Raw genomic sequence first — 23,854 nt, forward strand, 5'->3', positions numbered from 1 at the left:
CAGCATGATGAAGCAGAAGGACAAGATAACGAGTGGATGGAGCTAGAAAAAAACACAGTTGACTTTGATAGGCATAATATTCCAGAGAGCTCTGTCTCAGGGAGTGGCATGGTGGGTAGCGCTGTCGCCTCACAGTGAGGAGGGCCTGGGTTCGATTCCGTGACCGGGGTCCTCTCTGTGTGGAGTTTGCATGTTCTCCCCGTGTCTGCGTGGAGAACCTCCTGGTTCTCCGGTTTCCTCCCACAGTCCAAAGACATGCAGTCAGGCCAATTGGACATGCTAAATTGCCCCTGGGTGTGAGTGTGAGTGACTGTCTGTGTCTGTCTGTCTGTCTGCCCTGCGATGGACTGGGTGTATCCTGCCTTCCGCCCGATGACCGCTGGGATAGGCTCCAGCACCCCCCGCGACCCCGAGGGAGAAGCGGCTTAGAAATGGGATGGATGTGTCTCAGGGAGATCTTGTGACAACAAACATTAATTGACACAAGAATTCCTAATCAATTCAGGTATGGAATAAAGCCTTTATTACCTTCATCTTCACTCATTAGTACGTGTTAGTAAGTTAATCTTGTGGTTGTCAATATATGACATTCATTTGTTCCTGATTAATGACTCATTATTTGTGATTAGTTATTCATAAGTAAATGTCTTAATTAGTGGCAGATCATATACCCTTAATGTAAAGTGTCACCTTTTTTCCTCTACAGGATTTCTATTTTCTCACTGTGTGAGGACTTTGTACTTTTAAAGCAAACTATTTGTAATGATCCATAATGAATTCACTTCCAATATCTTTTATTAATAAATCAAATGGAAGTGATGTGGTTAGTGAACTAGAAGGCTTTCACTCACGGCTCTTGTTTGGAGCACATTAAACGCTGCTGCCACTCATCTGTGATAAAATGCGCTGTTACGGTGAAATAAGATCCTGTGGTAATGGATGTCACTAACTATGTTACAGCCGTCCTATTCGGTTTCTTTTGTGATTTTATAACTTTGGTTTTGGTCAACTGGTAGAGTGTGGGAGGATCGCTGTGTCAGTTAAATATCTTCGAAACGGCATGTCTCACAGTAAGTGAGAACTGACGTGCAGACAGCAAGTCACATAAAGATGTGTTATTTTCATTCATAAGCACTGCAGTTGGTTTACTAGCAAATTAAATCTGTAACAAGAGACTGTCAAACACTAAGAAGTTGTGAAGATGAAATCAGCTTCTTTTTAGAATTTCCCCTTCCACCTTAACTGGTGCCACATTTACATTTGGCGCCTCAGTCAGAATTTAAGGTGAAACGGGAAAATTCGAACAAGAAGCTGGAGAATAATAGACGACTTCAGCCTCACAAAACAGCCAAACGTTGAGAGACATTTTACAAGAAACGGATCTACTTTAGAGGAAAAGTTTTCTGGCAGAGACGGGAGGAAAGCAGCAATAGCTAAAGCTTAAAGCAAAACAAAGTAAGTCCACATTTTCATTTATATTTTTAACCTAACTTATACTAGGGCATTCACACATACTGAGACACACTGGACATTAAGTATTGTGGCTGCCAATGTAATCTGATTTCTGTTGAAAGGACAAAATGGCTTTTCTTAACATCTGGGTTGTGACTCCTGACCTAAACTTTGAGGGTGCCGATTGGATTTCTCACTCATCAAATCATCAAAATTAATTTTATTTGTATAGCGCTTTTTACAACGGGTGTTGTCACAAAGCAGCTTTACAGAATTTTGGAAAAGACAAAGTTTCAACAGGACTGTAAGAATGTACAGAAACCCCCATCCAGTTGTGTTTTTGTTATGTGCACCTCACAGAGTGTCCGGGCGCTGCACTTCTGCACTTCCAAGTTCCGCCTTATGCGTTCCATCAATATTACATTATAAATTAAATATTTAGAAAAATGATTTTTATACATTTGTGAATCGATTCAAAATCGTTCACGTCCGCATCGCGATGCATCTAAGAATTTATTTTTTTCCCGCACCCTTATGGCCTAAGTATGTGGACACCCCTCTCAATGATTAAGTTCAGGTCCAGCCACACCCATTACTAACAAATGTATAAAATCAAGCATCTATCCATGCAGTCTCCATAGACAAACACTGGAAGGAAAATGAATCATAGTAAAGAGCTCAGTAACTGCCATAGAAAGCCACCTTTGCCAGAAGTCATGAGATTTCTACCATGGTATTACTCTGAAAAGGAAGTGTCTAGGAGCAATAACAGCTCAGCCATAAAGCAGCAGACCAGGCAAACTCAGTTTTTCAGAGTGGGTGCTGAAGTATAGTGCCTAAAATTCACACATCCTCTGTCATGTCACTCACAACAGAGTTCAAAACTGCCTCTGGAAGCAACATCAGTGCAAGAACTGTGCATCAGAACCTTCATGAAATGATTTTTCATGGCAGAGAAGTAGCACACAAGCCTAAAATCACTGCGCAATGCCAGGCTTCAGCTGAAGTGGTGCATGCTGCCACTGTCCTCTGGAGCAGTAGAAACATGTTCTCTGAGGTGATGAATCATGTTCACTATCTGGCAGTCTGATGGATCAATCGTTTGACAGACAGCAGAAGATTGCTGTCTGCCAGAATGCACAGGACTAATAGTAAAGTTTGGTGGAGTACAGATAATAGTCTGGGGTTGTTTTCAGGCTTTGGGCTCAGCCCTTTAGTTTCAGTGAAGGGTAATGTTATTACAGGGTACAAAAACATTTTAGACAATTATGTGCCTGTGACTTCACAAATTCTCTTTTTACTGAATGGACACAAAAATCTTGTGTAAAGCCTTACCAGAAGAATGGAGGCTGTTATAGCCACAAGATGGGGTGGGACTGTGTATTAATTCATTAATTAGATTAAGTGAACCTTATTAGTCCTTATTAGAAATTTCACCTCCGCATTTAACCCATCCGTGAAGTGAAAGTGATGGCCAGGTGGCCAAATATTTTTGGCTATATAGTCTATCTGATTCTGTGATGTTACCTCAACTAGTCATCTGCTGACATACATGTGCAAAAGTAAGAATTATTTCAGCACTACTCTGCCCTAGAAAGACCTTTCTTGCCTTCACCTCATGTACACATATTCTCTAATGCATATCTACAGAGAAGTGTATGTGTATAGCAGGGGAGGGAGGGGGTGCAACCAGAGTAGATTAACTGTATACAATGCATAGCAACAAATGGCTGATTGGAGGCTATCTCCTTAAAATATCATCCTGTTTAATCATTTATTTCAACTGACTGTTTTAAAGAACACACACACACACTTTCTAAGCCACTTCTCCCTCAGGGTTTTGGGGGGTTGCTGGAGCGGATGTGCATTTCTTTCTCCAATTGCTGAAGCAGATGTGATGAAGAAAGACCCTCCTATAGACAAACCTAAAGAAAATGGAAAAAAAAGAAAGACCAGGAGAGGAACTCATGGAAAAGGGAGGGCAGAGGCCAATGGAGAAATCAACATAGATGGACACAGCAAAGGACACAGCCAAAGGCCTCGAGAACCTGTGCAGGAGAAGATAAAGCTCATCTCCATCAGCAAAGGAGGGGAGAAACAAAGGAGCAGAGGAGAGAACTGCTGCAGAGGAAAGAACAGGTACATGCCTCATGGTCCCTAAACTATGAACCACTCTATCACAGTCCTGTCCAGTTAAAAAAATTATATATATATATATATATATATATATAATCAGATTATAAATAGAATTGCTCATGAGTGTAGGCAGATCTGATATAATCTAGCTCAGTTTAAATGGAACCCCTCAGGATAGAGAGTTTGCTCTTCAGAAAGGTAACAGCAAGAACTGGGAGCGTTATCATAAAGAAGATGAATGAATCTGGAGAACAGCAGTAAAGAGCAACTCCAGAGCCCACAAGAGTGCAGCTACAGAGACTTCTCACAGTGTGGAGGACAGCAGAGAGAGGAACAAGAGAACATTCTAGAGTAGAGCCCACTCCTCCACAGACAGAGAGTAGCACTCATGGAGGAAGAGGCAGGTGTGGAGGACAATGTAATGTGAGAGAAGACCCTACTGATCACCTTCTGCAAACCCCCTGAAGAGAAAGCGTAGAGCATGACAAGAATATGAAATAGCGAAATGCACACAGTGCACATTCAGGAGAAACAATGACTGAGACACACACACACACACACACACACACACACACACACACACACACACACACACACAAAAGCACAACAGTAATAAAAACATGCATTCACATCGCAAAAAAACACCAACAAAAAAAAAATCAAAACACAAAATAAATTGCGCAAAAAAACTTTTTTCTATAAACTTCTAAACTTCTACAACTCAATAAGTAATAAAAGACTTGCAGTTTATCTCTTTGGAGGTTCTTCGTAACTAGTTGGTGCATTAAAACCTATCCTTTAAATAGCTTAGTTGTTTATAAATAGAAAAGTATTAAATAAAATAGTAAATATGGAGTCAATGCAACTTAAATATGAAACAATTGTTTACTCTAACCAAAGCACTGAAAATGTACCTTTGAGGGTACCAGTGATAGTTTAGCACCTTTTTTCTGAAGGTGCAGGCCTGTTTTCCTGATTTAACCTTTAAAATAGCAGAGACTTAAACATGGTCCACAAGCTCAGAACCAAAACAATGTACCTATTTGACCTCTGAGATTGAAGAGTGATTGTAAACTTTTGAACAGTGATTCTAAACTTTTGTATAGTGATTTTAAGTTTTTGAATGGTGATTCTAAACTTTTGTATAGTGATTTTAAGTTTTTGAATGGTGATTCTAAACTTTTATATAGTGATTTTAAGTTTTTGAATGGTGATTCTAAACTTTTGTATAGTGAATGTAAAAAATTGAACAGTGATAGTCAACTTTTGAACAGAGGCTGCAACCTTTTGAACAGTGATTCTAAATACGTTAGAGATGATTTTAAACTCCACCACATCACGTTACTTTTCTATACTTTTTTGTTGCACAATGTCCAATGTAGGGTTGTACCTAAAATATGAGAAATTAAATATAATACATAATGTAAATAAGAAAATGTTAAATATAATTGTATATAAATATAATTCATTAGAAAGCTCTTTGTCTTCATTTTCACTTTCCTTTGAATTCACAGACTTATCAGTGGTACTGGAATTAAGCAGATCTTTTATCCAGAAAAGGTGAACTTCTTTAATATTTCTCAGGTAAAGGCCAATAGTAAGCCAACAAATTTCTGGGGTTCCCACAGCTCAGGGACTGAATACTTATGCCAACATTATTTTTCAGTTAGTCATTCAGATCATTATTTAGTCATTGCTGAGCTGAACAACTGCCAATCCTGTAAGGTCTGATGCTGTTGTTTCATCTGCTTTGATCAGGTGCCCACTGCTTGTCTGCCTTCTGGACAGGTTTGTCTATCATGGCACTTCCTGCTGTACAGCGCTGTGCAAACCTCACCTGCTAAACTGACCCTCCTGATGATGCTATTTAATCATGGCCATTGCTTCACCTGCTCTTTCTCTTTTGTATATTTTAATATTTTATACTAATGGTAAAATTTTATGCGCTGTTCATTTTGCTCGTCTTATTGTTTGCTATCCCACGTTGACCAGAGGAGGATGGATTCTTCCTCTTGCTCTTAGGGAGTTTTTCCTTGCCCCGCCATTGGCTTACTCATGGGGGCTTGGACCTGGATTGTTTTGTAAAGCTGGTTTAGGACAACACCTGTTATAAAACTATACAAATAAACTTTGACTTGACTGAACTTGACGTGACTCATTTTTGTCACAAATATTTTTGTATATGAAACCAGATTCTCTTTAAATGAATTCATTTTGAAGGTCAGTCTTTTAAAATAAAAATATGACAGCACAACATATCAAAGTGTCATTTGTAATCAAAACAAATCTGAAGGTGGGGGAAGGGTTGAAAACTTGGCACTGTATAAATATGTTAGCATGTTTTATATCAGCAGAGATTATAAACATAAAAACAAAGTTAGCAGAACTGCTCCTACAGCTAACATTTAGCTGGAAAATGACTTACTTTTAAATAACTAATCTCTTAAACTCACAAAGTGAAATTTCATCGATTTTTCATGAATCCTTGAACTCAAGGCTTATAAAACATTGTCAGTCTGTTCCTGGGGTTATACCACCGGACGTCATAGACTGAATCAGCCATTATTCAACCATGACAATTTTTCAATATTTGTTAAAAGGCCTTTTACCCTAGCATTGCACCATGAAGGTCACTTGAGGTCTTATTTATGATGCAATATTCTACCCACTCTTTATCAACAGCATGTCAGAACAAAAATCTCTTTGTTGTCAGCTGTGCCACTGGACAAAAATCTGAATTTATGGACAAAAATTTTGCATGTACACTGTTAGAAATAAACGTACTATGCAGGTATATGATTCAATCAAGGTACAAACAATATAAGTGTACCCTCAAAGGTACAACAGTGGTTTTAAGGTCCAATAGTGTATCTTACATGAGTTTTTCATGTAAAAGTAGATATTTGTACTTTTTCATAACCAAATGTTTTAAATCAGAGCATTAAAATAAAAAGGCTGGAGACGAGACGGGGGTGTGTGGAGTCACTACATCTTAGAAGATGATTTGAATGGATTATTATATTCCATTGAATTATGTTCCTTGACTAAAGGTACTGGGATGTACCCCTGTGGGTACCACCACAGTGATGAGGGGGACTGCCCCAGTGACAGTGTCGTACCTTTTTTTCTGAGAGTGTAGTTTACTTTTAAAGTTGCTATGTTGTGATATTATTAGAGAAAACCATAAATCATACCAAACTATTCTAGAATTTTATATGACTAAATAATTTTTTTAATAGTTTATTTTCTCTGCATTTATGGTTGGACAGTTGCACCACCTGAAAATTTTAGACTTTGCAAGACAAAAATGTCTAACATAACCTATTTTATATAGGTGCACTGTGAATGTATTCATATAAAGTAGGTATTCTAAAATTGTGGTGTACGTTATATATTTATATCATTACAGATTAGCATCATAGTTACTGAATAATTTGTAGCAGTTATTAAAGTCTTAAAATGAATAAGTAAATACTACTACAGTTAAAGGGTTTAATTAGCTGAATACATTTTGTGCAGTGGAAATAATGATGTTGAACCTCAATAAATCCTAATTTGACAGTTCTGCAGATGCCTCAGATGGTTTATTCTAGGACTCTTGTATATTTCCTGAGTTTAGTTTTAATTTTCCATATTACAGTGCAATAACTTCATGCAAGTGACTACATGCTGCGTAGATGGAGCAGAAATAAGTGTTTGAAGTGTGAAATGTTTTATACATCAACAGTCAAAAATGATAAGAAACAAGTAGAAATATGCAGGACAAGCCATTTGGAGCCTATAATTCACAGATTTGAACTGTGTGTAGGTGATCCATTAAAGCTGTGCTGTGGAAAAGATACAGATACTTGCTAATGCCTATATTTCATTATATCAAAAAACTCTAAAATGGTAACTTTATAGGACAAAAGCAAAAACATTCTGAAAAAAAAAATGATTATGGAGCATCCATTCATTATTTTCTTCTGGGTAATATGTGTTTATTTGCTGAAAAAAACTAAACAATAAGAAATGATTTTGTTTTACCATTTTCTTTAACAATTTCTGAGGCCTGATATTATTTACACTTATCATACCATAGCTGGTTTGGTAAATCAGTGCTTTTACTAAGTTGAAATCCCCTTAAAATCACTGGGTTATTACATACTAGGCCTTATTATTCAGTAACTACAGGGACTTCAATGGCAATCGAGCTATTTTTGGGTTACTGGAGTGTGTAATAAAACTTTGGTTCCACTGAGGGCCCTGTCTACTTAAAGGGTTAAATCAGGTACGCTTGTGATGAACAATGCAAAAGTATGTGACAGCTGGGGACATTGAGGAGAAGCCTACATTCTAAAAACTACCTCAATAGATATGAACCACTTTTTTGAAAACAATAAGTTCTTGGTACTTTTTAGCGCATCAATGTTTAAGTTCATTCTAATGTTATTCAAGCGAAATCACACTCAGTGTCTGGATAAATGGCTTTAAGCAGTTTGCTTCGGTGCCTATGCTTCTGCATCGTTGAGTCTGTGTTTGAACATGCCAACTAATTCAGAGAGCCCAAACACAGATAAAGACAACAGTGGACTTAGTGGACAGCCAGTAGGGGGCACCATTTCTCTGTTTTACTCAAAGAACACAGTCAATCTTTCCTATCTCGGGCTATTAATGATGCCCACACCGACTAGTTTATATGACTTAATGACTTTAACTATCACTAATGAAAAACTTGATGGAAATGTTTAATCTCGCTAGAAAGGCGTTTGCTATCTATTGTGTTACCCGCATTATCGCTTGAGCAAAAGATCTAAATATCACTTAAAACACACAAAAAAATGTAAAAACAAACAAGTAAACAAACAAAAGCCGTTCCCTTTCTTCTTCACACCTGAACTGGAATACGCTGCTCATTTATCCGCACCAGCAAATCTACGCGCTGTGGGAGATGCTCGTCCACCTCCACGTCCCCAGTTTGAGCGACAGCCCCCTCCACCAATGAGCGCGCAGTGGAGGCGCAGGTCCGCCAATCGCGGCGCGGTAAGAGGAGGCGACAGCCCCGCCCTCCCTCCATGACGTCATGCGCGAACAGCTGGTCCGCTGCGAGACGTGAAAATGTGGACGAGCACGGCGATATAAAAAGCCGAACGGGCCGCGCTCTCGCTGGAGGTAAACACTCCGCGTTTTCCGGTCACGATCCGCGGCGGCTTCTGAAGGCTCCAGCTCGGACATGGGCCGCGCGCAGCTCCTGTTGCTCCTCTCCGCCTGCCTGTGCTCCGCCGGAGGTGAGTGAGTGGATGGGAGATTCCTATCTTGATGCGGTGGAGCTGTCCAACTGCACTGGTGCTGAAACACTTTTAGTCCTGTAGCCGCCGCGATCGCTTCAGCGGTGCCGCCGCGCACGCTCTGCCTCGCCACGTAGCGCGCGGCGTCTTTATCTGCCTGTCTGCTCGCGCTGAGCTCATAAACAGCTGTAAATAATGAACGGATGCTTGAATTAGTGATCCTTATCGGCGATTCGCCACTTAGATAGATGGACCGTGTTGGTGATGCTAAGCAAGAGCCCGACGAGTGGCAGCGCTACCATTTGCGTGCACTTCACTACCCCTAGTTTTCTACTTTTGCACTTCTATTTAAACGGCACGAGCCGTGCACAGACAAAAGCATGGGCGAAAGTAAACACGGCAGGCATTGGCGAGAACGGTCAGCAGCATTAATACACGACTGTCCATCCCACCCTTCTGCTTGCGTTGCTTTGAGAGCCAAGTTGTGTTGACTGCCTTGCGTGAAGTAATGTGAACAATGCCAGGAACACGTTTATTTAAACACAGCAAATTCACAGCTGTGAGAACTGTTCTTAGGTTTGCTGCAGAGTTTACTTGTCTAATGGGGTCTACAGTAAAGCCACAGTAGGTTTCACCTGTGAGTGGATTACAAGGTGAAGAGATGCAGATGGCATCGATACAGAAGCTGGCACGACAAGAAAGGCAGCGTTGATGAATGAGGCACACCGTCGGCTTTCACTGTGCTTACAGTGTGTGAGCAAATTCTTTGTGAGCAGTTCTTCCCCCATCTGAAGTTCTAGCTTTGGCTGCTGTGCGCTTGTGAAAGAAAAGAGAAGTTTCAGTGTCAGAGAGTCGCAACTGAACTTTCAGTCAGAACGTCTGGAGCCTCTACTGGATCCATGCTGAAAGAAATGGTTCATGCTTTAATATTGTCAAGCGGTTACACACAAAGTGTTACATCAACACAGTTGCTTTCTTTAAGTTAACTTGCTTTGGTGACAAATGTGTGTTCCTGTAACACATTTTGTTCCTTTGCAAGCACTTGACATATTTCATTCATGCAAATTAAATGGGGAAAAGGCAGTTTGTCAGTGCAGTAAAGAGGAATTTCACTGATTTAAAAAAGAAAAAAAACCTGATTTAATCATTTCAATGCAAACTTAGTCTGGTCCATAAACAACTGTCTGACGAGTTTAATGCCTTTAAAAGCTCCCTCAGTGAAAGTTATTACATGCAGTGGTTATGAATACACAGGCTGATGCGTGAGGCATTGTTTTATAGTAGGTTTGATAAGGTTTGGCCACAAACATATGTCTTCTAAAGCCATTCTGGTACATGGAGAGCATTTTAAGGCACACTGGTCCCCAAAAGAAAACATTTCTATCAATAAGCATTCTTTTATTATTATCAGCATCACAGGCAGGTTCCCTGGCGGTGTAGGAAAGTAAATAAAATGGCTATAGTTGTGCCTTCAACATCACTGGAAAGAAATCTGAATCACGTGTCTCTACAATCGATCATTTCACACAAACCACTCTGAATGATTTGCTTACACCTCGCTGAAATTATTGTAGGGAAATTTGGAAAAAGCAGTGGAATTCCCTATTAACACCCTTTCGAGAGTGCACTAATTAAATGTCCATTAAATGTGACTTAAATGAAGATTTTTCATTAGATGCTAAGGATTATTACTCAATAATTACATGGAATACAGTGCAAATGGACTGAGTTGTATGTATTCTATTAAATCTAACCCTAAAACTTTAACTTCAACCTAAAATCTAAAACCTTTACAACAAATAGTTCTCGAAAAAAACTACAAATATTACAAATATTGAAAAAAACTAAAAAAAGGCTAAAAAACAATTATACAGAATGTTATCTTAGATGAAGTTTAATATATGGGAAGCCTTACATAGTAAAATAAGACCAAAATGTTAGGCCTGCTTATTGAACAGTATTATTATATGCTGGGCTTAAAATTGATGTCAGGGCAATTGCAAATGACAGTGTAGGGAATGAGTTTTCAATATAGCACCACATCTGTTTGGTTCTGATTACGATTCTTGTCTGGATTTGGCCAGATATATTTTACACCCATTTTCTTTTGGAGAACGAATGAGTTATCCCTGTATAAATGGGCCTATAATCAGTTCTGTAGTCAACAAAGCACAGAAAGATAGCATCTCTTCTAGCAAATGATTAACATGCGTGCTGCTGAAGGAGACTTGTATCAAGACAGATGGCGAGGCGATTCATAAAGATTGCTGGATTGATATACAGCGCAAAATCTGATACACGACAATGAAGGAGTACAGAAACAAGTGGCAGAGTCCTGCCGATTGCTCACATTGATTGCGACATCGATGAGTAGCAGGAGCGCAGTGATCTGCAGAGGCACACATAAAGGAGCTCGGCTGATAAGCCATGTAGTCTCATGAGGGCATGAGTCACAGCAGACCAAAGGAGACGGTTCAATGAGATAGGCTTCCGCAATGGGCCAGACATAGACGAAGATCGGTGGGCAGTACCTTTTTCTCTTTGTCTTGTAGGTTGTTCGAGCTTGTATCTGACCTTCTTTCTTCTTTCTCTTTTGATGCATGTAGCATATTTGGAAGGATCGTGTACAGAGAGAGTGTGGGATGAAAAGGGGGAAAGCGAGAGAGCCGCCACGCTGTTCGTGTAATTTTATCTTCAAATGGCTCGTACGGTTTTGGATGGGATATAGTTGAAATGTCCATTCAAAGATTACTCTTGATCACCCAAGATCACCCAAAGACTGTGTTCCAACTGACTGCTGATGAACCTCCAGGAGATCGGACATTCTTAAAACTGAGGTAGTGAAAAGGCTCCAGGTAGAGCTTTTAAATTATAAGTGCTATTGTAAACAAACAGCAGAAAGAGAGCATGGATTTAGAAAATAACGATTTTATAAATGGCTCCTGGCTTCATTGTATGCACTGTGCAGAATTCAAAATGATAGAAAATCTCACAGAAGCCTCATATATATATATATATATATGGTTATTGAGGCCTCTGTGTGATTTTTTTTGTTGTTTTGACAGTCATATACACACACATATCGATTATATAACTTTTTCAGTATTTAGTCTGTGCTCTTTGCCTTTATTTCTGCTCCAGTTCTCTTCAAACTTGCTTTGAGGTTTTCCAAAGAGATCTGCAGGGGTATTTTTTCACATGTCCAGTCTTAGTTCAGTCTTACTAGCTGGTTGCATTTTCTGCTTCTCAGTATTACATAACTAATTATCTGATCATGAAAGTTTTGGTGGTCTACCAGGTCTTGCACAGTTGTTAGGAGTCCCATTTTCTCCCTGTATTGTTTTGTTTTCCTATTTTTTTGTAACTTTTTTTTATTATGCAAGTGGATTATCTTGTGTCTATTCTCCTCAGACATATCTCCTGAAAAGACATAATATGGCTATTTAGACTGGGAAATGGGGTCTCTGACTTTTGCACTGCGCTATACCACTCTAGGAGAATAGAACCTATTTTTAACCTTAAAAATTTTACAATGTAACATCTCATTTACAAAAGTACTTTCTTAGGAAAACATCTATTGAAATAATCTTTGTCAGGAGGGAACCAAGTGGCTCTCCATTGACATTCCTTTAAATAACCCCTTTTGACAACTTTAACTAAACTGTTCTCTTTGCTGCTGCAAGCTTTAATTTAACATCATATTATCAAAACTTGAGGGCATGCCTTATTCAGTTGTGCAGTGGAAAAGCAGGCAATACAACTTGCAGATGTCTGACATTTGGTCTTATTTCTTTGAAGTAGCATTATATTATTTTGAAGCTTTGTGGGTATGAATTTTTTCAGTGCGGTTTTCTTTGTTATACTGGCCTTGATACTGTAAAACTGTAAACTGTAAAAATGAAAAAGGAGGCAAAAAGGTGTTCATGATTTTATCTAGAATGCCTGAAAGCCGAAGAACTTTAAAGGAGCCACTTCACTGAGAAAGCATTACGTCTCAGAGAAGTTCGCTGATGGATTCCAAAGTCCTTGCTTTTCTTACACCTCAACAGCTGAGGACGAGAGCAAACCTTTTCCTCTCAAATGGAGCACACTCATGAAAAGCCATTATACGAAGAAATGACCCATGAAGAGGTGCTTTGCATTAAGCAGAGGAACATTACTTAGCACTCACGTCTGCTGTGTTAACACTGGCTATAAAGGAGACATGTGGGAGCCGGGTTTCTTAAGCTGGAGACAGTGAGGAACAAGTTGCTGCTGTTGCTGGTCCTCGGTCTGTTCTAATCAATGTTCCACCATGTTTGTAAGGCAGGTGACATTTCAGTTACTGAGTCCTTCTCTTTTTAAGAGAACTTGCTGTTCTCCTGAAATTTGGTGTTTCATGGAAACATGAAAATGATGTGCATCACAGGATTTTGAAAGTGTCTGATGATTAGGGGAAATGTGTAAACATTGGCTGCAGAGCCATTTTTACATTTTCAGTCAGCTGCAAATTGGCTCACTGCCTAGGAATTGGAAATATTCCTTACTCGAAAAAAAAAGACATTTTCAAAGATTGTCTTGTCAGTAACATGGCATGCCTACTGCTTTTTAACAGTGCCAACTTTTCTCATCATTTAATGTAGACATTGGTCATTTCTATGAAGAATAGAAGCCTTGCTGAAGCCTTTTATGTACAGGACAATAATCCTTTGAAATAATTTGGATTATTTGAAAAACAGCTGTTCTCCACATTGTGTGTAAATTTCACAATGAATGCAATTATATAAATGGTCCATTTAAAAAATCATTGTGGACAAAAATCATTGTGTTTTTTGTGACAGTAACAACAGTCGGACTGACAGCAATGCCACACATAGCTCATTTTACAGAAAGTTTTGGTTTCCTGGACCAGTGAAAAGGGCCAAGTAAAGCCAACATGCTTAAGTTGACCCCTGAAAAAAACTCTGGCTATGACCAAAATGTATGCCTATTTGTGTTTTGCTGTACTATTGACCACATTAGCTATTTTTCCACTTGGTATTTGATTCATAAAATGGAACTCCAGTGTGATTTTGTGGACACTACAATCCCCCAAAATGCATTTGTAACTAGTGATTATCATAGATTGCTTTATCAGCGTAATACATATCAAAGTGCATTGTGAGACTCTTGTTACTATACAGTGGACAGAGGAAATTTGGTGCTGAGAAATTAGGTTATGTTAATAGATTAGACTACTGTAATGTGTTATTGGCTAATTGTCTAAACAGGCTCCAACTAGTCTAGACTGCAGCAACCTGCTTACCAGGAAAAGAACATTTGGGCCCGTTATTTTGGTTTTATTCAGTTTACAATGGCTTCCTGTTAAGTTCTGCAATAACTACAAGGTCTGCATTGACTACAGCTTTGAATGGAGCTTGTGTATCTTGGTAATCTGTCATAGCCTGTCCAGACCACATTTGCCCAGCTGAAAACCCCAAGATCCCTTACAGCTCAGTAGAAGATCATTTTCTTATATATATCACCTAAACTTTGGAATAGCATTCCAGAGAACATTAGGAATGCTTTGACAAAGGGTTTTAAATCTGGATTAAAAGCATATTTGTATAGGCTAGTTTGGAACTGTGCTGTTATTTTCATTTAAAGTCTAATGTAATGATAAACCTTCTGATTTAATTTATTGATTCCAGCATTTAAAACTTCTTTTTAGTAAACTAAATAGTCCACCCCTATACCACAAAACCAATGAGGGAGTAGACATCCATTTCAGTCACAGCCAAAGACATTTTCAAGCTTTTGAGCTGCTTTTGAGTTTCCACATTTCATCACCAGGGTACCACACATACAAATATTATACGTCCATTCTGGTTTGTATTTTAAAGCAAAATTTGCATAAGCAGGACATTTGTATGGAGAACGGAAGATCTTACTATGTTTGGAATGGGTGATGAATCAGCTCATTTCAGGATGTGACACATTATTGTTTGTCTGGTGTATCTGTGCCCAGTCACTGCTTAGCTCTTGACACGCTAGAACAAAAATCGCATTAAACAGACAGATCAGTTTACAAAGCTACATGTCATTGGCTTCCTACACCACTTTGGTTTCCTGGACCAATTAAACCAGCATGTTTAAGCTGACCACTGGGAAAAACAAAGGCAATTTCTAACACTGTCCACTGTTCTTGAGCAGGGGTGCAACTACATACTTTCTGAGGTGGATGCAAACATATTATTGGCGCCCCCCCAAAAAACACCGCCCCTTAACTTAAAGTGACTGAAAAAAATTAAAATTAAAATCAAATATTTAAGCAGGCAAGCTAAAATAAGGAACTTTATAAACAGAATACAAATTAAATGGTAAGAGCAAAAAACAAGCAATGAGGATTTAATTAAGAAGAAATAAAATAATTCAGAATAAACTGATAAGTGGACAGGCTAAAATGTAACGCAATAAAATAGAGATTAATAATTAGAATAATAAAATATAAGCACAAAGAAAGAGGGTTAAAACACCAAGTTTATATAAAAAAGTAAATTATGGAAATAAAATAAACAGTAAAACAGAAGACAGAATAAATAAAAGGAAGAAATAAATGAAATAAAAAGGTAAAAGGCGAAAAGTATGGAATAAAATAAATAAAAAGGTAAAACAGAAAATTAAATAAATAAAATGACAAAATAAATAAAAATGTAAAGGAAAACTCAACTAAAACAGTTACAGGCTGAATGTGTCTGAATGTGGCTAGAAACTAAGAGTTTAAGATGATTTAGTGCCACCAGCGAGCTGAGCTTAGACCAGGCCGCCACGGTTAGGGTATTAACTAGAATGTTGACTAGCTAGGCTAGCTAGCTAAACAGGCTACTATAAAGAGCTATGGCTTGATTAATGTCACTCGTTTTGAAGTTAAACCGAGAAAATAACCAGTTCAGGGTTAATCAGGTCGTAGCTGGAGAACCAAGTTTAGCTTTAGCGTTAGCCTGCTGCCTCACTGCTGTCATTCATCTGGCTGGCTGGGTAATATTAATATGGCTAGCCTTAGCTAGCACAGTAACATACATCTTAAACTGAAAAGGCGATCTCTTCTGATTGTGTGAATCTATTCATGGTGAAGTACGGGATCTTTAAGGAAACTATGGAAGGTTTGACCTCTATTAGATTCCTTTATTTTTGAATAAGTGCATTTGGGAACGCAGCAGTGAGGCAGCTTTGCTAGAACCCAGTGGTCCAACGCTACTTTCGTACCCTACAGTCTCGTTTTGGTAGACAAAGGTGACGTAGGTGAATAAAGCGTATAAACTGACCAACCTGCTGTCTTTCAACCACTTTGAGAAGCTTTTCTTCATCCCTACAACATCTTTTTCTCTCTCCCTCTTCCGTTCCCTATGGGGCGCGTTCTCAAGCGCCTGTGTTTGGGAGCAAATGACAGGAGGGTGGGGACGGAGTGGATGGGCGCCTGATTAGTGCTGTGCTGTTTTTTGATGTGTATTATCAGACTTGAACAAACGGCTCTTACAGAAAATGCAGACTAGAAATAATTTTCCGGCATCGTTTTGCCGCCCCTCTAGTGCAGCGCCCATATGCGCCGCATACGCTGCATACCCCCTTTTTGCGTCACTGTTCTTGAGTCTTCACATGCCTCACATTATTAATCAATGTTTGTCTAATATTTTAATGCCAAATGATATTAATCAATGACATTTTGGTGGAAAATGGTGGTTCTTTCCTGATGCTTGTTGATTGCAGTTTCTCAGACAAATTCCTGGACAAGTAACACTAGCATGTTTGAACTGACCAATGGATGTAAAGAAAAGCATTGTTCAATCTGTAGGTTCTGGAGTGCCCACCCTATGCAAAACAAAGGCATCAATAGGGTTTTTTCCTGCCAAATAGAGGAACCAATTGCACTGCTCTTTATAAAAACATTTTTCTAAATGGGATGTGCAAATGTGAAGAACCTTTTAGAAGTGAAAAAACCTCCACATAATGAAAACGTTCTATACCAGCTAAAGGTCTTCTCTAGATCTGTACGTATTAGCCAAGAGTCATTTACTGAGGAACCTTTAGGAACCTTTTGACTGCACATCTTATTAGTAACTTACCACCCTACTCACCCTTAGCAAAGAGCTCTCTTGAAGAAAGGTCCACTTAAAGGTTTTTAAGGGATGTGATAGAAGAACCATAAAAGAACAATGTCTGAAAAGGAATTGGAGAGTGTGAAGAACCTTTTTAAAGGTACCCTAATTTGAATTGTTCGCCACTAATTAAAGGGTTCCTCTTAGAACATTTACATCATGTGGATGTTTTCTAAAGTTTTAAAGCATTCTTCACACTCTCATTTTCAAAAATGGTTCGCTAAAGAACCATCCACTGAAAGGTTCTTTAGAGAATCAAAAGAGGTTATTCTAAACGATCTGGTACCTTTATTTTTAAGATTGTATGGTACCAAATAAAGGTTCTCTGACTTGTAACCCTTTTGTTGCTAGAACCTTTTTAAAATGGTTCTTTGAAAATATATAATTTCTTTGACAGAAAAAAAACACTCAAATGGCTCTTTGAGTTGTCACAGTTCTTTATATGACCACAGCCTTAAAGCACTGATGAAGAATCCCTTTTCAAAGCATGTAATGTTAAACAATGTCCACATTTCTCAGTGTAGTGCTAGGACGTTTCTATGGAGAACAGAAACATAGAAGTGGTTCCTGATTCCCGGATGACTTTGATGTCCTAAAAACCAGTTGTTAATTCAGTTGTTAAGCTGCATATCACCTTTATTTGTCCAGGACCAATTAAAACTGCGGCGAGATGAACGGCGCCACTATAGTCCCACAGGGGGGGGATTTAGGGCATCTTTGCTTTGCACAACCTTGATCAGCTCGTCAGGCTTCGCAGCTTGCTGATTGATGCAACGCCAGCACATAATTCAATATTGTGCCGCACCAACTTGCTAATCTTATATTCACCAGGAACTAATGGAAGTCTGGCTCTGCGCGCGCTCAGTTTGCGGGAACTCTGACAGTGGGAGGCATCCAGTGAAGCAGCATTGGTTTTCAGATGTCTGAGCCAAGAGTGTGACCGACTCGTGGCAGGGGCGATTAAAAGGTGGCAGAAGTATAGCCCAAAGCTATATAAAAAAAAAAACAACAATAAATCAATACCAGATTCACAGAAGCACATTCTGCATTTTAATGATAGAATATGTGCATGGTGATTGCTCTGCACTTCAGAATCAAGACACTAGTGTCATGAACCAAATGTATCAGTAGAGAGAAACCTGAGGCATTGATTTGAAAAGTGTAGTGTTGCCTATTAAGAAGTCACTAGCAAGGTTTTAATGTGTGGAAGTATATATATATATTGCTGCTGTCGGAAGAAAACTTTATATCTCCAAAATGTTAACTTTACAGGAGAAGAAAAAAAAAACATATATTATTTTCAATGCAAGTCAAAGGAACCAGACATTTTTCCAAGTAATTTTTGGTCATTTATTTTGGTCCATCCATCATGAAATTTACACACAATAGAAAGGCCAACATTCATTTTCAAATTATGTCAAAAACTCAATCGGCAAAGTATGTTCTCATATAATCATTGGTACTCAATAATAATGAGGTATTCATTCATTTTTAAACAAAAATTAGAGCACCCTTAGAAATGGTTCTGAAAGGGTTCTTTAGTAACTGCAATGGTCATAGATATAAGGACCATTTGAATGTGTAGTTGATTCTATACATGGTTAAATGGTTCTTCTACATGTTACATATACAAATATAAATGGTTCTATATTGCAACATAAAAGGTTCAACTATTGCTCTGCGATGGACTGACGACCTGTCCAGGGTGCATCCTGCCTTTTGCCTGATTACAGCTGGGATAGGCTCCAGAACCCCCCACAACCCAGAAGGAGAAACAGCTTAGACGTTGTGTGTGTGTTTGTGTGGGTTCAACTATTATTACAAGTTATTTATTGTTACTATATAGAACAAATTTTGGTAAAGGTGTATCAAATAATAAATAAAAATGATTTACTTATAGTAATTACCTCAAGTAAAATGACTGTAAATAGCTATTTGATGAGATATGTGGTCACTGCTTTTTAAAAATGTTCTATATTCATTGTATTGCAAGTTAATTCTTATTAGAATCATTTTATACCATATTTCTGCAACAAAATTATGTATCTAGGTACATAATGCCAATTCCAAACTTCTGAATGGTAGTGTACATGTATGTTTACTATATTATTTGATTTACTGAATGTTTATTAAGTTTATTGAATATTGCTTAGGTGATTGAACTCGTTTTTTGTCGTTATTTAAGATATTTGGTCCGGACATTTCTTATTAGAATTTTTTTTACTTTCCATTATTTGTTTTTCATATGATCATGTCTAGTGCTCTGCGCCAGATACATCAATGTTTTGTTTTTGTAATATTTGCACACCATATATTAGGATACACAGAATACACATACACACAGAGATTGCTACAGGTAGCTAGCTCAGTCTTCGGGGCTATTGACTAGTGATCAGTTTACCACAGATGTGTTTCATGGGATATGATCCTTATACTGGAGTGCTGAAGGCCAGCGAGTTCTCTTGTATTGGGGCACTGCAGTTGCACTTCCATGCAATCCACTTAACCTCAAGTTGCTCCGGCTGTACAGCCCTCTGCAGTCCTCTCTGCAAAACGTGCGCTGGTAAGATATGCTCTCAGTGCACCTACCCAGGTAAACTATGCCATGCGCTACAGTGATTTCAGCCCAGTTAAGTACAAATGATAACACAACATGATAAAATATACAATTTTTCAATAACAATGCTGCAACGCAGACACCACCTAATGGTGGAAACACTACAAACACTGTACCTATAACTCTACCCACAATAACAACCTACTGACTCCACCTCTTATATAAGTACACATCTAAGTAAACTTTACATATACAGGCATATTTAGGCACCCCTGCTCAAGTTAAATGTTTTGTGGATTTTCTGCATGTTTTGAGGCTGAATTACTGTTTATTAGCTACATTTAACATATTGGAAAGAAAAAATAAAAAATGCCTATTGTATGCATAATATAACACATTATATTCCGTTATATTCTAGATGTTATATTCTTTTACCAATATGTAAATCTCAGCAAAGATATAAAAATTTGCAGAAAAAAGGCATATTTAAGTGTGTTCAATAAAATATCATTTGACCAGCAGTGTTACTGTTACAGTAAGCATACTGTAATTTAAGAGAACAGTATGCTTTTGTAAATTGTTTTATACTTACTATACTACAATATTACATTTACAGCATTTTCCGCATTATTAACAGCAATGCTATAAAAAATTAGTCTGCAAAGCAACTTATTTTGCTAACAGTAGGCAGTAAACAACATAATGATCAAAGCTTATTCAATGAGCAGCAGTGACTTTAGTAATTTGCAGAATTCAGTTGATGTGTGTGGTTTTACAGAAGCTATAAAAGTGGCTCAGACAGTCAGAATTTACAACTGGAACTACTGGCTTCATAATGACGTTGAAAACATATTCTGCCTTGTGAACGTTTGCAATTTTTCATTCTTTGTCAGCACTTGAATATACAAAGTAACCTAAACTTCTGACACATCTAAACTGATCTCCCAGTGTCTGCAGAATGTGTAAAGGGCAGGCTCCTGGCTTTATGCTTTTACTGAGAAATAAAACAAGCAAAAATGTCCTGAGGCCCTTTCTCTTCATTTGACAATTCCTTGAAATCAATCTGGTCATCACAAAAAAAAAAAAAAAAAAAAAAAAAATAATCAATCAAAGATTTCAATGAAAGCATTCTTTTCTTAAATGCTAAAGCACTAAGAAAAATATCATCAGCAGGCTGACAGGCTAAAAAGCTGTGGTGTGCTATGTATAAAGCAATGGAATTCAATCCCAGTCCTGGGGCTCCCGCTGCTCTGCACACTTAAGTGTTTTCCCTGTTCTAACTGTCCTGATTCAGCTAATCAGCTAATTACCAAGCCCTCTGTGGGTTGAATCAGATGTGTAAGAGCAGGGAAAGCACAAAAATATGCAATGTAGAGTGGGCTCGAGATCCACTGTAATAAAGATGTGACAGATGAGAAGTTCAGGGACTTTCATGCATTAATGAGCTACTGAGAATTTTACCGTCAACCCATCTTTAAGCAAAAAACAATGGAATAAATCTGCGTTCCTTCAGGACCTCGTTGCAACATACATGAAAGACCAAGACAATGACTATGTATAGTTCATTTAAATAAGTGCACTATAAGACACTGAGACACACTCAAAAACAGGCACTGACCCAAATCAAAGCCAATAGAACTTTTTTGTCTACTTAAAAGACTGCTGTACCATCATAATAGCTGTGATTAATAATTTCACTGTCTTTTTGGTCATTTTATGCCATTCAAAAGTGTATAATTTGACTAATTATAATAAACCAATAAGAGTCCTTGGGCAAGACTCCTAACACCGCCTTGGCCTACCTATGTAAAAATGATCAAATTGTAAGTCGCTCTGGATAAGAGCATCAGCCAAATGCCGTAAAAAAAAAAAAAAAAAAAATTATACTTGCTTGCTAGTTATTGTTATTGGCTCATACACTCCCAGAACAAAGCACCAGACTGTCACTGAGGCGGTACCCCTCATGTCACCGGAGTGGTCCCCTTAAGGGTATGTCTTCAGCTCTTTTATTTAGGAATCATGTACAGAATCAAACAATTTTTGAAAATATGAGCAAAAACACCCATTGTGTGGGGGCTAACAAATACTAATAGTGTATGTGTTTGCTCCTTTGCAAAATATTTAAAAATAACTATTGTAAAATTAGCAAACAATATATCCACATACCATTCTAGTTTACTTTTGTGTGTCCACTTATTGGTGATATAACACTGCTTGGTGAATTTATCCTTACTTAAACTACATTTACTAAGTACTTGTTGGCTTCAGCTGCAAGTGTTATGCAACACAGAGGAGAGCACCACCAAGTTCCATTAGGTCTAGTTAGTACCAACCTTGACATGGTATCAGAAACCATGAAGCTTGAACCTTCAGTGCTTGACTCATGGCCAATGGAAGAAGCATGGTCCCAGGGAATTGGAGCAGTGACAAAAGATTTTGAGGTCTACTACAAAAATAATGCAACAGGAACAACATGTACAACCCCAATTCCAATGAAGTTGGGACGTTGTGTAAAACAAAAATAAAAACAGAATACGATGATCTGCAAATCCTTTTCAACCTATATTCAACTGAACACTACAAAGACCAGATATTTAATGTTCAAACAGATAAACTTTGTTTTTTGCAAATATTCACTCATTTTGAATTTGATGCCTGCAACATGTTCCAAAGAAGTTGGGACAGGGTCATGTTTACCACTGTGTTACATCACCTTTGCTTTTAACAACACTAAATAAGCGTTTGGGAACTGAGGACACTAATTGTTGAAGCTTTGACATGGAATTCTTTCCCATTCTTGCTTGATGTACAAATTCAGTTGTTCAACACTCCGGGGTCTCCATTGTTGCATTTTGTGCTTCATAATGCTTCACACATTTTCAATGGGAGACAGGTCTGGACTGCAGGCAGGCCAGTCTAGTACTACTTACTATGAAGCCATGCTGTTGTAACACGTGCAGAATGTGACTTGGCATTGTCTTGCTGAAATAAACAGGGACGTCCCTGAAAAAGACGTTGCTTGGATGGCAGCATATGTTGCTCCAAAACCTGTATGTACCTTTCAGCATTAATGGTGCCTTCACAGATGTGCAAGTTACCCATGCCATGGGCTCTAACACACCCCCAGACCATCAGAGATGCTGGCTTTTGAGCTTTGCGCTGATAACAATCCGGACAGTCCTTTTCCTCTTTGGCCCGGAGGACACGACGTCCATGATTTCCAAAACCAATTTGAAATGTGGACTCGTCAGACCACAGGACACTTTTCCACTTTGCATCAGTCCATCTCAGATGAGCTCGGGCCCAGAGAAGCCGGCGGCGTTTCTGGGTGTTGTTGATATGTGGCTTCGCTTTGCATGGCAGAGTTTTAACTTGCACTTGTAGACGGAGCGACGAACTGAGTTCACTGACAGTGGTTTTCCGAAGTGTTCCTGAGCCCATGTGGGAATATCCGTTACAGAATGATGTGATGACCAAGGCTTACGCCAAACAAAGAAACATTTATCTAACATAAAGCTTAAACTGCATCAGAAATCGAGTTAAATGGATAAGAAAATACATTTTCTGTTCCCTTAAATAGCCTTGCTCCCCCTGCAATTGGTGTTGAACATCAGGCATTAGCACAATTCAAGGCATCAATAACTATGTTTACATGCACACAACGGACCTACTAACTGGGCAGAGTCAAGATGTTTACAAGAGATGTATAAAGACAAGCCCATTTCTCTGTGTACGCCACCATAGTCTGACTGTACAGTGTGACTCCAAGTTTACGCAAATCTGCCTTCCTTTTTTCTCATTCCATTTAAATATATAATGATATCTATTACAGAACATTTAACATGAGGGACGTCTCTTCCTCTCTGCAAAAGCACAGCCCTTTCATCTTTTGGGTCTCATAAAGCTGTCATTTTGCTACAAAGTAACAAAATGTCAACAAAAATCAGTAGTTTATGGGCAATTCAGGAAAAAAAGTTAGTTATACATAAAGTCAAGCACAACTTTTTCAATAGATAAACCAAAGCTATTGTGGCAATGGTGTTTGTTTGCTTGTTTTTGCAGGAAATTGCACCATATTTTAACCCCTTAAATGGACAATTTTATTACACACTTCGATGACCTAAGAATAGCGCAGCCAGTTTGCGTTGAAGTCCTTGTAGTTAGTGAATAATAAGCCTCAGTGTGTAATAAGCCCGTGATTTTAAGAGTTTACTGGTGAAAAGGAAGATTAATGGAAACAAGGGGGGGGGGGGGGGGGTGTATGCTTTTTCATTTTATCACTTGCAAATTACTTGAATGGTAGGGAACATATTTATTGTACTAATTGA

General features: G+C 38.4%; 1 protein-coding gene across 1 annotated transcript in view; it reads left to right on the forward strand.

The window, feature by feature from the left end:
* Positions 1 to 8,418: 8,418 nt before the first annotated feature.
* tmem8b (transmembrane protein 8B) overlaps positions 8,419 to 23,854 on the forward strand; it is a 243,199-nt gene continuing 227,763 nt past the window's right edge. The window contains exon 1 of the mRNA XM_017695531.2: positions 8,419 to 8,855. Coding sequence (XP_017551020.1) covers positions 8,801 to 8,855 — 55 coding nt within the window. The 5' untranslated portion in view covers positions 8,419 to 8,800. The remainder of the gene's footprint in view (positions 8,856 to 23,854) is intronic.

This window comes from Pygocentrus nattereri, chromosome 20 (genome assembly GCF_015220715.1).
Source record: "Pygocentrus nattereri isolate fPygNat1 chromosome 20, fPygNat1.pri, whole genome shotgun sequence".
In the NCBI taxonomy this organism is placed as follows: domain Eukaryota; kingdom Metazoa; phylum Chordata; class Actinopteri; order Characiformes; family Serrasalmidae; genus Pygocentrus; species Pygocentrus nattereri.